This window comes from Sturnira hondurensis, unplaced genomic scaffold (assembly GCF_014824575.4).
Source record: "Sturnira hondurensis isolate 20B ecotype Veracruz unplaced genomic scaffold, ASM1482457v3 Scaffold0020237, whole genome shotgun sequence".
Taxonomy (NCBI): Eukaryota; Metazoa; Chordata; class Mammalia; order Chiroptera; family Phyllostomidae; genus Sturnira; species Sturnira hondurensis.
Genome location: NW_028092868.1, coordinates 3,099,214 through 3,113,222, shown reverse-complemented (window position 1 = coordinate 3,113,222; position 14,009 = coordinate 3,099,214). Strand labels below are relative to the sequence as shown.

Below are 14,009 nucleotides of genomic sequence, written 5' to 3'. Positions count from 1 at the left end.
GCTCGTCCCGTGGCCGCAGGGGCGTCTCTACAGGGATCTGGAGGACAGGAGCGGTACCTGGCTTTCTCCTCCCTGGGTCCTGATGAGCTGGGGACCTGGACCCTGAGTGGCAAGGACTTGTGCGGCTCCACGTGGGGGAGGCGGGCCTCTGAGACCCGCCACTGGCTCTGGGCTAAGGAAACCTGGGAAGAGGTGAGTCTACATGCATTTTCCTGCAGTTCCGTGCTTTTGGTGGTCCTGGTGCTTTCAGTCACGTCACACTGTAGTTAGGTCCTTACTGCTGCGGAGTACTGGGTGGTGGGTCCCCAGGTGAGGGCACCACAGGTGTCTGGGGAAAGCCATCTGTGGGGCCCAGGGGGTGAGGGCAGAAGAACGTGAGCATTTCTAGGGGCTCCAAACACACTCAGGGGTGGGGGCAGCCCGGTCAGAGAGGGGACATCTGCTGTCAGCTAGGAAGGCTCACAATCTCTAGGTGTTTGGACAATAAAGGGAGGCACATCAGCACCGGCCCTGTAGGTCCCTGGGCCACTCTAGAAGGAAGAACACAGGACAGAGCATACCACCGAGCTCTCGAAACCCAGCTTTATTGGCTTCCAGTGTTTCCCTCTGGTGCAAGCTCAGCCCAGCTGGCTTCGATGGGGCTCCGAGATGCAGTGGCACAGGGCCTGGCAATGCCCTGGCGCCGCCCTCCCCTCCCCAGCCACTGGGCTCCCCCGGCAGGGAGGAGGAGAGGCGGCTCAGCTGTGGTGTTGGAGAGAGAATGGGCAGCAGGGGCAGAGGCCAGAGAAGCCACACAAGCAGCAACATGCCTGGAGTGCCCATTGCATGCCAGTCCCAGACACAGACATACACGTCCCAGAGGGCCCTTCTCTGCAAGCTCTCCACCGATCCACACCCATCGGCTTTTTGGTGATCCCATCCCAGCTTGTTCCTCAGCCCAGCACTGCCCATAGGACAAGAGCTGCTCCCAGATGCCACAGGGCCTTCATTTGTACACTCAACCTCTCTAACCTCGGTGCTAGCAACGGGTGTCAGGGAAATGGAAGCTTGGACCATTACCCCTTCATCCACATTCTCATCACCCCTGCCAGGGACGACTCAAAGGATAAGATCTCCCCATCTCACAGTGAGTGACAGGCTGACCTGGGCTGGAACTACATGTCCCAAGATGCACAGCTCCATAACCACACACCCGTTTCCCACAAGCATGATCTATTACAAATGAGTCAGGGTGTGTTGCATTCTGGGACTAGTAGTCCCCAAGAGACAGCACCAAACACCCAGTGAAGAGTTTATAGGCTAAGACTACTGCCGCCTCCCACCCGGCTCCCACCCACCATCCAGGCCCAGGCCCAGCTCTATGCTTAGCACAGGTGAGGGAGAGGAATGGAGGGTCCCCTCCCAGCGCACAGGGGAGGGCGCTGTCCTGTTGGAACTGTGCATCAACTCTGGATCCCGGACATCCAGCTCAGAACACATCTGGGGAGAGAGCGGGGGTGGGTGATAGGAGAGAGGGTCAGCAGCAAGCCGTGGAGGATGGTGCCACTAAGCATGCAGACCTGGGCTAGCCCTGTGGCCTCTCCCTGAGCCCTGATGCATGGTGAAGTAGGACAGGGCACAGTCCCCTCCTAGGCCTCCCTCCTGGGGCACCCTGGCCCTATCCCACTTCTCCAGGGTTTGCCGGCCTCACCTCTGCCTAGTCCCGAGGCCTGGGGCAGGCTGAGGCAGCAAGAGGAAGGGAGGAGGAGTGGGCTCCGGTTCCGAATCTGGATGGCCGAGAGGCTCCCGCCCCACCCAGCTAGCCTCCCCGGAAGACCTTATGGCCCTACGGGCCACAGCATCTTCCTCGTCACACTGAGGCCTCCTTGGGGAAGGAAGAAGGGAGTCCTAGCCAGACGGCAGTGAAAGCAAGCGACGTGGCCCACGGGGAATTGCAGAGAGGAGAGTGTGAGGAAGAAGAAGCAGCACCAGAAGGGAAGCAACAGAGACAGTCAGAGCTCAACACTGCACAGAAACCAGGGTGGGGTGTCCGCAGCTGAACAAGGAGAGCCGCAGACTCCCCGCGGCGTAGCTGCCGGTGAGCGCTCAGAGAACCCCAGGCCAAGTCCTCCTTCCTTGACATCAGCAGCAGCACAGGTGGCAGAAGCCCTGGGCACACAAGGCCTGCCCCAAACCACTAATGCCCCTTAGATGCCCCCCATCAAATAAGAAGTGCATCCTGGCTCCTCAGGCCCTCCCACAGCCCTGAGGCCCCCACTCTGCGCTTCACCAGGGACCTGTCAGCTCAGCAGGGCAAGGCCCGAGTCCACACTGGAGCCTGGAGTGGGGGGGGGCCTGTAGAGGGAGCATGGAGTTGGAGGGGCCACACCCCTCTCTGTTCTAACAGTGAGCGGACCTGGGCCATCCGGAATGGGGGTGGGCTGAGCCTGGCAATCAGAGGATGAGGCACCGAGAGGCCTTCTCCTCCAGGGGTGTGCTGGGTTTGGCTGCGTTACCCCTTGCACTCTCGTGAGTCCCCCCCATGCCTCGATCTTGGTACTGAGCCTTGGGACGCCCATGCCGTCTTCGCTGTGCCTCCCGCCCACCTGCCGGTTTCTTCCCAGCTGCCTCCATCTCGGACAGGCTGTAGGCCATGGCGAGCTGCAGGTCCTCATCATCCTCGGAGAGGTCGTTGTCAGGGTGGGAGGCAGGGGTCTGCTGCACCTGCGTGCCTCCAAGTCTGGAGGCAACAGACTGTTGCTGCTCGCGACGGCTCAGCTCCAAGCCCAGTGCCAGGTCGTCCGGAACACCTGCAGGAGTCATGGCCGCCGTGAGGCCTTCTGGCCCAGGCCAGGGGCATCCTGCCAGGCTGCCACGTGCAGCAACGACTCCGACCACTTCCAGCCCCTCTTGGATCTGCTGTGCGTATGTTTTAACACCTAGCACAGTGGTTACAACCATGCACAGGTGTTCAGGTGCTGCCGTAGGTATAAGCTATCTCCTCGAGCAAGTTACTCAACCTCCCTGAGCTGCCCTTTCCTCATCGATAAAACGGGAATGATGAGAATGTCTACCTTGTCAAAACATTCCACTGGTTGACTAAGAGAGCATAGTGGTCCCAGGGCGAGTGGCATAAAAGGGCAGCCATGGCGAACAACTGGGACAGCTGGGTGTTGGGGCAAGAGTTCAGCTCCAGGAATCCTGAGTTTCATTCCTGGATTTCCCCCTCACTAAGTAGGACAGAGCCTCGGGCCTGGGGGTACTTGGGACCGCGGCCATTTGACTGTGCTGAGGCCTAGCCTCCTCAGATGAAAACTAGGGCAAACACCAACTGCCCTGCTTCCCCCCGGCTGTGTGAGGAATACGGGGATATGGAATGTGTGAGTGCTTTGAAAACAGTGTAGTTCCGCAGATGCACACCCTGCTAATGACGACAGTGACTGGCTGGCCCTCTGGGGCTCCTCAATCTGCTGTCCTGGCCCCCTTCCATGTGACGACCATCCGNCAGGGCGAGTGGCATAAAAGGGCAGCCATGGCGAACAACTGGGACAGCTGGGTGTTGGGGCAAGAGTTCAGCTCCAGGAATCCTGAGTTTCATTCCTGGATTTCCCCCTCACTAAGTAGGACAGAGCCTCGGGCCTGGGGGTACTTGGGACCGCGGCCATTTGACTGTGCTGAGGCCTAGCCTCCTCAGATGAAAACTAGGGCAAACACCAACTGCCCTGCTTTCCCCCGGCTGTGTGAGGAATACGGGGATATGGAATGTGTGAGCGCTTTGAAAACAGTGTAGTTCCGCAGATGCACACCCTGCTAATGACGACAGTGACTGGCTGGCCCTCTGAGGCTCCTCAATCTGCTGTCCTGGCCCCCTTCCATGTGACGACCGTCCGGGATCCTGCCAGTCTGGCCTGGGGTGGCCATTCCCGCCATGCCCCGAGGGAGTTCCGACTGGAGCAGCTTGGGGGGGGGGGGGGCTCAGGGGCCTGAGGCTGGGGCTTCCTGCCAGGGACTGAGGGGCAGAGCCGCTCCTCACCGTCTCAGGGGCCTGAGGCTGGGGCTTCCTGCCAGGGACTGAGGGGCAGAGCCGCTCCTCACCGTTGATTGTGATCGACTTCAGCTGCCCATCCTCCTCCACTTCCACCCGTTCCTGCCCGTTCTCCGTGATCCTGTGGGAGGCAGCGCAGGTCACTCAGTGGGCATGCCTGAGCGCTGCGGGTGTATGTGCTGAGATGCTGCGGTGACCAGGACCCACAGGGCTCTGCCTCCAAGGGGCTGACTTTCCCGTGGTTGCAGCTCCTCCTCCACCTGGCAGGGTCCCAGGAGGAGCCCTCACCTGCGTGTGGTGATGCGGTGTCCCTGGACGAAGGTGGTGGATGTAGAAACAGAGCGAAAAGCACCAGCTCCAGGACTGAAGGAGAAAGACGAGGAGGAGAACTCTGGCATTGGGACAGAGGAGGAGAGCTGGTTAGACGGGGGCTGTCTGCAGTGACAAGGGCCCGAGAGCCCCTGTGGGCTCTCCCTGCAGGCAGGGCTCCGGGGGCACCGGAGGAGCGGCTTAGGAGAGCCACAAGCTGAGTTGAGGTGACCCAGGACTCAGAGCTTGTGAAAATGGGAAGGGACAGCACTTACCAGAGTGCCCAGGGAAGGAAGAGGAGAAGGTGAAGAAGGGGCCTGAGTGTCGTGAACCCCGATTCTGAAGCTCTGAGAAGGGGCCCAGGTCATCTGCAACAAGCGAGCAGACTAACAATCATCTGGCGAAGACACTCCCCCCCAAAATGTGATGTGTAAATCCTTCTTACAAGAAACAGAAGCTGCTAAGCAACTGGGTACGCTTCTGATTGCTTTTTCCTTTCTGCTTGGATTGACTTACAAATTACATTCCTTTTCAGTATTATATATGAAACAGGTCCCTGGTGAGTTTTGTCCACAATAGAGAATAAAGGAAGGGAGGAGAGAGGGAAAGAGGGAGGGAGGACAGGCGGCTCCTTCGACAGACCAGCATGGCACAGGGTCGGGCTGACACAGCTGTGAGACCCGCGCTCCCGCGTGCCGTGCGTCTGTAAGCAAATTACTTGAATGTGCCTCAGTCATCTGCAAATGGGGATAAAATTATCTGCTTCACAGGGTTCACATTAATCACTCCAAAAAATGGTACCTGCTGTTGTTTGTAATGGCATTGTTACTGTCACGTGAGGCTTTGAGGCTTGCTTTCCTGGCTATCATTGTGGGGGACTAACAATGTATTATTGTTATCGTTTAATAAGACAAGTCTCTGAAGTGTCACTACAGGGTCATGTGAGTTCAGGCCTGTGTAAGGTTCTGTCCTCGCTCTCACTGGATCCACCCACACAAAATCTTCAGTCTGTGGGATTCTGCTGCCCTCTCCGCCTCCCCTTGAGGACGTCCCAGGGGATGGAGGGCAGGTCTGGAGGGGGAAGCCGAGCTAGTCCGAGGTCCCCAGAGTCCACTCACCAAAGAGCTCTGCAAAAGGGTCTGCGCCCCCGAAGAACTCCCGGAAGACCTCCTCAGGGCTACGGAAGGTGAAGGTGAAGCCAGGCCCACCACTGCCAGCTTCTGCCCGAGATGGGCCACCTCCTGGAGGAGAGGCAGGATGAGAAGGGGGCTTAGCGAGTACACTACCTGGGCCAGGGGACCCCATCTAAGGCACAGCCAGGAGCCCTGAGAAAACATCCACTGCAAGAATCTGCCCTCCCCCTCACCTCCCTGATCCACTCTGTCCCTGGGCCCCACTGTCCCACCTACCTGCTCCGGTCAGCCCTTCCCGGCCATAGCGGTCATAGATCTCTCGCTTATGCTCTGGAAGGAGAGACCAGATCATTTCTCCCTCCCTCTGGGATGCTGGCCTCCCCTGCTGGGCTAAGACCCTCAGAGGACTGCCTGGAGGCTGACACTTGGGGGCAGCAGGGTGCACAGGGGACAGGGGCTACAGGTGTTAGCAGCAGCTCAGCCTTTCACACACTGACTCCTTCTCATCTGTAAAATGGACATGATAACAATGCCTACCTCCTAGGACTGTTGAGGATGAAGTGAGATAATTCATGTACATGGCTTGACACAGTGCCTGCTACGTAGTAAGTGTTCCATAAATGTGAGCTTATTATGATGGTGTTATTATTGATCAGAGCTTAGCCTAAATGTCACTTTCTCAGAGGGGACTTCTAGGACCATGGCCACAAAAATCGCTGCCTGTTAGTCCCTGTCACATCCCCCTGCAACTTTCCTTTGGAATGCTCTCATCTATTTATTTACCTGGTTAATGTCAGTGTTCCCAAGCGAAATGTGATAAGCCCATCAGGATGAGGACAGTGCCTGCTTGTCCCCCATTGTTACCCCATACCCAGCAAGGGCCCAGCACCATAAGCATCCGAATAAGTATTTTTTGAATGAATGAAAAAAAGACCTGGATTCACACTCCAGTTGTGTGACCTTGAGTAGATTACCTCGCCTCTCCCAGCCTCAGTTTCCTTGCCAGTAAAATGGGGCTGATAACTCCTGCCTGGTGGGATGGCTGTGAGGACTCACGGAGGCTACACCCACCAATGCCTGGCACGGAGGCGGCTCAGGACACACTGGTTGCCTGCCCTGCAGCCTTTCCTTTGTCAGAACCCACGCTGCTAGGGAGCAGGCACTGAGCACAGGCAATTAGGGGAAAAATAAACAATGCTTTGCACATAGTATAGGTGCTCATTTAAAGGGAAAAAAGCCCCAGAGTCCCTGTGGGAGGGGGGGCACTTAAATGCCAGCTTGGAAAAGGCACAGCTTTGGGAAGGAGTGTGACAGGGCATGAAGTGGGGGTGATGGGTACCTCCCGCCAGGACCCTGGCCTTACTGTCTGACAGCACTTCGTATGCCTCGGCCACCTCCTTGAACTTCCTCTCAGCAAATTCTTTATTATCTGGATTCTTGTCTGGGTGCCACTGTAGAGCCTTCCGCCGATACCTGCAGGAAGTGGGTTCGGAGGGGAGGGGAAAGGGACAAATGTAGCCACTTTCCACCAGGGAACAGAATGACCCATTTTCCCATTAGCCAACCAATGTCCTTTCACCCCAGCTGCTGGAGCTGCCTCTGACGAGGTATTTTAATGGGGGTTCCCTATCTCCCTTCTTGCAGCCAGTGCTAGGACTGCTTGTATTAACAGACGGTAACATGAGGGGGAGAAGGTCCCAGCCCTAAACCCTCCCTGGGGCTCGCTGGGGCTGGAGTTCCATGGAGAGTAGAAGGGCAGTCGTCCCTCCTGGTCACATTGCCTGGGCATCTTTGCCCTGCATTCTAAGAAAGCCCACATCTAGGGGTGGGGAGAGGAGTGGAAGGGAGGGTTCACTAGAGAAGGACCCACAGAGCAGCTCCCAGCCGAACTTCACAGCTACAGACTTTCTCCTACCCATCCAGGGGTCTCCTTACTCCCTATAGAAGTCAAAGACCTGGTTCCTTGGGCACGTCCTCTGAAGGGCCCCAAGGTGCTGGTGGCAGGGCCCAGGGGTTTGAGAGGCATTGTGGTGCCCAGCGGAGGCACTTACGCCTTCTTTATGTCATCAGCGGACGCACTTCGCGGCACGTCTAGGATCTCGTAGTAGGATGCCATGGCAACTTGTCTGCAGTCAGGCTGGCTTCCGAGGGGCTGTAGGAGAGAAGGAAAAGTCAGGCAGAAAGACCCAAGGGCAGCTCCTTGGGGCTGAAGCCCCCCAGAGTGGCGGGAGGTGCTCCCAAGTGGGAAGCGGAGCCCAACTCGGCTCTTTTTGCTGCGGGTCACTGGGCTCGGTCGGGCAGCCTTATCGGCCCCTGCAGGCCGGTGCCACTGGCTATCTCGCTGCCTAGGCCCGGGGAGCCCTACCGCAGTCTCCTAACTCCGCAGGCAGGCCCAGGGCCCCCAGCCTGACGGGGCACCCTGCCCGCACCTCCTCCTCCCAGAGTCCTCGGGCTGCTGCGTTGCCCCGCCCCTGCAACCCGCCGGGAACCGTCTGGCACCCGCTGCCGGGCTCGCGGGTACTGCGTAGGACGCTCCCGGCCCAGCTGTGAGTGCAGGCCTGCGTCAGCTGCACCGAAACTACTAGAGACTCGGAGGAGGCCGGCTTGGCCTGTCACCCGGGGGATGGTGGCATACAGACGGGGGAGGGGGAGGGTGCTGCAGGGGTTGCCGGGAGATAGGGGCGGAGCCAGCTATTTTGGGCTTGCACCAGGACTACGTCATCCCCGGCTGAGTCCGAGAGATGCCGGCCGGCTCCATCCGGGCATGACGCACTTACCAACGAGCACGCCACCTAGTTCTTGGTCCCTGTCCCTTTTCTAGAAACAGGCTCGATGATCCATGATTACTCACCCTGCAGGAAATCGGCACCTCAAGGACTCACAGAGTTCCCTTTGGGCTAAATCCTCCTTCGAATTCCAGCTCCAGCCCCAGGTTTTCAAAAGAGGCTGCCCCGACTCACCTGAGGAGGTCAGACCTGCCTCTCATCGCACCTGGCGCCGTCCTTCACCGCTCTTGTCAGAGTTACAAATGGCATTTGTGTATTTGATGGACATTCACTTCCCCTGCTAAATTGTAAATTCCACAGGGCAGGGCTTGTGTCTTTTTCTACTAGAGTATAAGGGCAGTGGTGGGGTTCAAAAGTAACCATTGGATGATTAATAATGGGCAGATGTGAACCTCTTCTTGACAGTTTTGGCACATTTGGGGAAGTGGGGTTAAAGGGTAAAAGGAAAACAAGAGGGAGGGAGGGAGGGAGGGAGGGAGAAGGAGAATTCCTGGTTTCAAGGTTTTTCTGCTCAAAGTGATCCTGAGTAAGATTTCTACCTGAAAGTGATTCCTGAGTTCAGGCCTCATGGGATATTTAGAGAACCTTCCAGAATTGACTCCTGCTTGATCTCATTCAGGCCAATCCACCAAGCATTAATTGAGTGTCTTCTACATAGTAGATGTTGCCAGGATATAAAAAGAAGAAGGTGGCCCAACCCCTGCCTTCCCAGAGCTCCACCTTGGTGAGATACCAGCCCACTCATACAGCCCCCTGGGAAACCCCAAGGCTTTGGAAACAGACAGACCTGGGTTTGCCACCTGGCACTGCTCTGTGATTTGGGAAGATCTGAGAACTGTTTTTCCTCCCTAAATACAGGTAACGTCCAGGGCTGTTTAAAAGTCAGAAGAGGTGGGGTATAGAGTAGTAGGTTTTAGCACAGTCTTCTCTGGCATCATTATTGGCCCAAGCAGCAATGGTTATACGAGTCCAGAAGAGTGTTTTAGGCTAGTGACCCAGAAAATCTTCACCGAAGAGAAAAGCTTGAGCCAGATATGAGAAAAGAAGAGTGGTGTGTGTTTGTCCACTTGTCCCGCCTGTCCACAGTCTGGGCCTCCTGCCCACATCTGGGAAATTCCCATTGCATAGGTCTTGGTGGCAGGCATGCCCGCCACGACCTGCCTCAAAGCCCGGACATTGCTCTCCTAGACTTCTCGGCTCCAAGGGTGCAGGCAAAAGACATAATCTCTCCTAGTCAGAAGCTCCCACTGGGAGTTTGAATCTGGATCAAGTCAAGGAGAAGCTGGGGCAGTTGAGAATTCATTTCTGCTCTGTGATGACAGCGGAGCCAGCAGCGGCCTCTAGTGTCTGGACGAAAAAGGTCAGCCTCAGTGCCTGGTTGGGAGGGGGCCTCACTGCAGGGGGTAGAGGAGACAGGGGTCTTTCAGGCAGGCAGTCTTGTGCCCTGACCTTGACTATATGCTGCCTAGGTTTCCTTGGTGCCTACCTGTTTGCAGAGGCCTGTTGGGAGCCCTCGTACGGATTCCGTGTGCTACCCAGTATCTCTCCAGGTCTCTTGGTGTTTTCTTTCTTTTTTTTAAAGAGTTGTATTTTTGGGGGGGGGTGCAGGGAAAAGGGGGAGAAGGGAGAAAACCGGGACAACTGTAATAGCAAAATTGGTAAAAAAATATACTTAAAAATAGTTGTATTTTTAATCCACACCGAAGGATATGTTTATTAATTTTTAGAGAGAGAGAAACGCTGATGTGAGAGAGAAACATTGATTGGTTGCCTCCTGTACACACCCCAAGTGCGGACTGAACCTGCAACCTTTTCGTGTTCTGGGCAATGCTGCAACCACCTGAGCCACCGGGCTAGGGCCATGACTTCTTGTTTCAATTTGCCAGAGTTAGTTTCTGCTGTTTACGAGTTCTACTGATCTTGGTATGAGAGGGAGGAATGGTTAAGGTTAAATTACTCCAAAACCTTCCGAATCTGTTTCTTCTTACTTCTCTTATCTCCACAGACATTCTGCCTAGACATGTCTAGCACCTACCATGTCTGCGATATTATATTAAGAGCAGGAATACGAAGAGGTTTAAGTTTAAGTCTCTCATAACAAGAATTCTACAAGAAAGCTGTGTCAGATGACTGACGAATATCACAAAGTTTAATGCGGCATTGAGGCAAGGCCATGAGCACAGGCATTCTCACACACTGGTGGGGGAGTGTAATTGAGTGTAACTTCTGAAGGGAGCGATATGAGGTATACCAAAATTAAAGGTGCATATGCTTTGATCAGCAATTACAATTTTAATAATTTATGGTTGTACCTGTGTGCAAAGAAGTATGTGCAAGAGGTACAGTATTCTTTTCAAAAGCAAAAAGTTGGAAACAACTTAAATACCCATCAATAGCACAATGGTTAAACAAGTAATGGAATGAATACAATGGAATAATATATTGCCACCAGAAAGAATGAGGCATATTTATATGTTCTGATGTAGACTTAGATAAATCTCCTAGATTTATTGTTAAGGGGAAAAAACAGGTAGAGAATGAAATGTATCTAGATGTGTATACACACATCACTATATATATAGATGCCTCAGGAAGGAAACACTGACAAAAAAGTTAACAGTGATGGCTGCCAAGAGGAGAGCCAGTAAAGGAAACATTTTCACTGTATAAACTTATTTTTGCTGTTTGTAGATATGTTTGGTACTTTTTGAATTCTGAAGCATGTACCAATAACTGTACAAATACATACAGAATTTTTTAGAAAGCTAGTTGGGAAAAAAGGGTACTGACAAGAAGCCAAGTGCTACCATTCAAGGCAGTCCATGCCAAGTACCAAATGAGTGATGGAGACACAGTAGGGGCCAAGAGAATCTCGAGGAGGCAGAGCTCCCCAGGGTTGGATGGGTGCTGGGTGACCATGACCTAAGCTGGAAGGAATGGCAGCATTGAGTTAAGCAGGGGGAGGTGGCATTGCAGAAGGGGGAATGGTGAGAATGCAGCTTTGGAGACAGGCCTGTTCCTGACACATCAGAGGCCTGGAAATAAAGGTGCTTGGTGGGATCCAAGGCTGGGAATCTGTCTCTTGTGTCTGCCTGCAGGAGATAATTGTAGCCTGGCTTTAGAAGCATCAGGGATGAAATCATTCCCCTGCTCAGAGGGAGTCCCCAGGAGCCAGGCTGGGTGGCATTCCCCGCTGCCCTGTAGAGGCCAGAGTTGCCACCGCTCCACACCCACACCCACACCCAACCCAACCTAGGCCTGCCAGCACCTGCCAGCAGAGTTTCTAGCTGAGAGGCCTTTCAGGGTCTGAGAGGAGATGGCCTTACAGCTGCCCAGGGTAGGCTGGCGGGGACAGCCAACAGGAGGGGAGCCTAACCACGTCTCTGGATGCCCAGCCATCCCGGCAGGTGAAGACTCACCTCCTATCTTGGCCCTCCCTGCTGGCCTCTCCCAAGCTCTCACCTCACCTCCTGTGAGATGTTGGGTGTTAGGGAGAAGGCTTTTCAGAGGTCACTGATGGCCCCAAAGATGCCTCTGCCTCTGTCCGTGTTCAGCCCAGAAACTGGGTCCCTACACCCTGCAACACATGCCCTCCACCACAGTGCCTGGGCAGGGTAGTGTCAAAGGGAATATCACCCCCTCCCTGCCTTCTAGGCACCTTAGTCACTGTCTGTGAACTGGAGACCTGGCAGGCCCAGAGGAGGTGGTGTCTGGAGGGGTGCCTGGGACTGCTGTGGGGAGGAGAGGAGAGGAAGCCACCTGGAGAAGGGAAGGGCAGCGGCACAAACTTTGGCCCAGGCTGGCCTGGGATTGAATCCTTACTCCTCCCTTTACTAGCTGAGTAACCTTGGACAGGTCACATAACTTTTTGAGCCTCAGTCTCCACATCTATAAAACAGGCATTCATTTAACAAGTCTGCTCCACAGATATCCAGCTAACTGATATATATTGGACAACATTCTGGTACTGAGAGCAGAACAGGCCTTGTTCCCATGAAGCTTCCAGTCCCCTGGGTATAACTGCATTTACCTCGGGATTAAAGAAGATAATATGGATCCTGGACCCATTACGTAGTTGATGCTCAATAAATGACATTAAAATGCTCCCCAAAAAACTCTCTTCCCTTCCCAAGTTTGACATGAGTCAAGATTTGGAAGTCAGTCCTTTTAGTGGAAAAATAAACAGATTTGAGAATATAGCTGAGCTCTTCAGACAAAGTGGACTTCTAAATACTCTCTCCAAATTAAATTACTGTCCACCACCAGCACCAGACACACACATACACACAACTACAGGCCTCTTTCTTCCGGGGACAAACCTTCTCCTGCGAGCTTAAACCCTCCGACTGGAGTTGAGAACACTGCTCTGTCTGGACAAATGCTTCCAGACTAGAGTGAAGACAGTGCTACACTGGGCACACCCACTTTCTTCTCTAACCCCTCCCCCACCACACCCTGTTGTTTCCACTCTGTCCTCTACTTCCAAGTAATTATTGGGACAAGAGTGACAGGGACAGATAGTAGGTCCCTGGAGAAGGGCAGGAGTCACTCCATTTCCAGTGTTAGACTTGGGCGTGGGTGTGTAATACTTGCCTGTTTTCTCTGAGATCCATTCACCCACCTTCTCCGCCCTGCTCTGTATCTATCTTGCAGGCTGCACCCTCTTTTTCATGGGCACCTTTGCCAACTAGCTTCTGTTTTGATTCAGCCAATGGGAGCTACTGCNTGTCCTCTACTTCCAAGTAATTATTGGGACAAGAGTGACAGGGACAGATAGTAGGTCCCTGGAGAAGGGCAGGAGTCACTCCATTTCCAGTGTTAGACTTGGGCGTGGGTGTGTAATACTTGCCTGTTTTCTCTGAGATCCATTCACCCACCTTCTCCGCTCTGCTCTGTATCTATCTTGCAGGCTGCACCCTCTTTTTCGTGGGCACCTTTGCCAACTAGCTTCTGTTTTGATTCAGCCAATGGGAGCTACTGCCTGGAGATTGAGGGTGAGAGGAAGGAAGAAGCCAAGGTAGTTCTTTCCCTCTCTGTATATCAGGAGGTTAATTGTCTTCTTTGGTGTTGATGGAGTTTCCTGGGAGCTACACCCAGCCTGTCCCCAACGCTTCTCCCATGGTTGCTCTCACTGTGCCACTGTTCTGCTTTAATGCCAGCTTCGGCTCCCTCTAAACCCAAACTGCCTTCCGGAAGAAGATAGAACCCCAGTCTACAGGGTGAATGGACACCAGCTATGTCAGACCATGTCAGCTATATCAGACTCCTCTAAGCACCATTTCACACCCTCCTGGCCTCACCAGGCTCTGGCTGCATTCGTGTGAGGCTCGGAGCAACTTCACACACATGCAATTTAACAGCACCTTACTTCCTGTCTTGGGGATTCTCTGTTGACCCTGCAGCTCGTGTGTGTGTGTGTGTGTGTGTGTGTGTGTGTGTGTGTGCGCGCATGTAACCCAGAAGTGCAAGGGGGTTCATGCTTAATGGACTGAAGGCTTAACCAATGGAAGGATGGAGTCAGTGCATGGATTCCCCCTCCCTCACCACCACTCATACACCCTCACCCAGGGAATAGTGCTTAGATGCTGTTTACTCAACTGCACATACTCCAGGGTGAAGTCTCCCTCTTTCCCTGCTTTACTCCCCTCTACCCCATTCTGCTTCTGGAACTGTGCCCCTTGTTATTGTAAAGTCTGAAATCAGATCTACTTTCTGGGGAGCCCAGGGTAAGATACCTGCCTTCCTAACTCTCGCTAA

At 54.2% G+C, this 14,009-nt stretch overlaps 1 protein-coding gene across 2 annotated transcripts; it reads right to left on the bottom strand.

The window, feature by feature from the left end:
• Positions 1-562: 562 nt before the first annotated feature.
• On the bottom strand, positions 563-8,112 carry DNAJB2 (DnaJ heat shock protein family (Hsp40) member B2). 2 transcript variants are annotated; one of them, XM_037029163.1, is made up of 10 exons: positions 7,896-8,111; positions 7,518-7,618; positions 6,830-6,939; positions 5,743-5,796; positions 5,452-5,574; positions 4,609-4,701; positions 4,313-4,415; positions 4,075-4,145; positions 2,586-2,789; positions 563-1,479 (listed from the first exon to the last, which is right to left on the bottom strand). In XM_037029163.1, exons 2-10 carry the CDS (start codon positions 7,580-7,582, stop codon positions 1,469-1,471), a joined length of 834 nt encoding a protein of 277 aa, XP_036885058.1. In that variant the 5' UTR covers positions 7,583-7,618; positions 7,896-8,111; the 3' UTR covers positions 563-1,468. The 2 variants fall into 2 exon arrangements, with proteins under 2 accessions (XP_036885058.1, XP_036885057.1); XM_037029162.1 differs by lacking the exon at positions 563-1,479 and having other exon boundaries at positions 2,337-2,789; positions 7,896-8,112.
• Positions 8,113-14,009: the final 5,897 nt, after the last annotated feature.

Excerpts from the sequence above, each read along its gene's own strand:
- DNAJB2 (XM_037029162.1), bottom strand. The coding sequence starts at position 7,582 with ATGGCATCCTACTACGAGATCCTAGACGTGCCGCGAAGTGCGTCCGCT. Across the intron at positions 5,797-6,829 it reads ATACGAAGTGCTGTCAGACA|AGCATAAGCGAGAGATCTAT; the intron begins GTAAGGCCAGGG and ends CTCTCCTTCCAG. Across the intron at positions 4,416-4,608 it reads TTCCTTCCCTGGGCACTCTG|AGTTCTCCTCCTCGTCTTTC; the intron begins GTAAGTGCTGTC and ends TCCCAATGCCAG.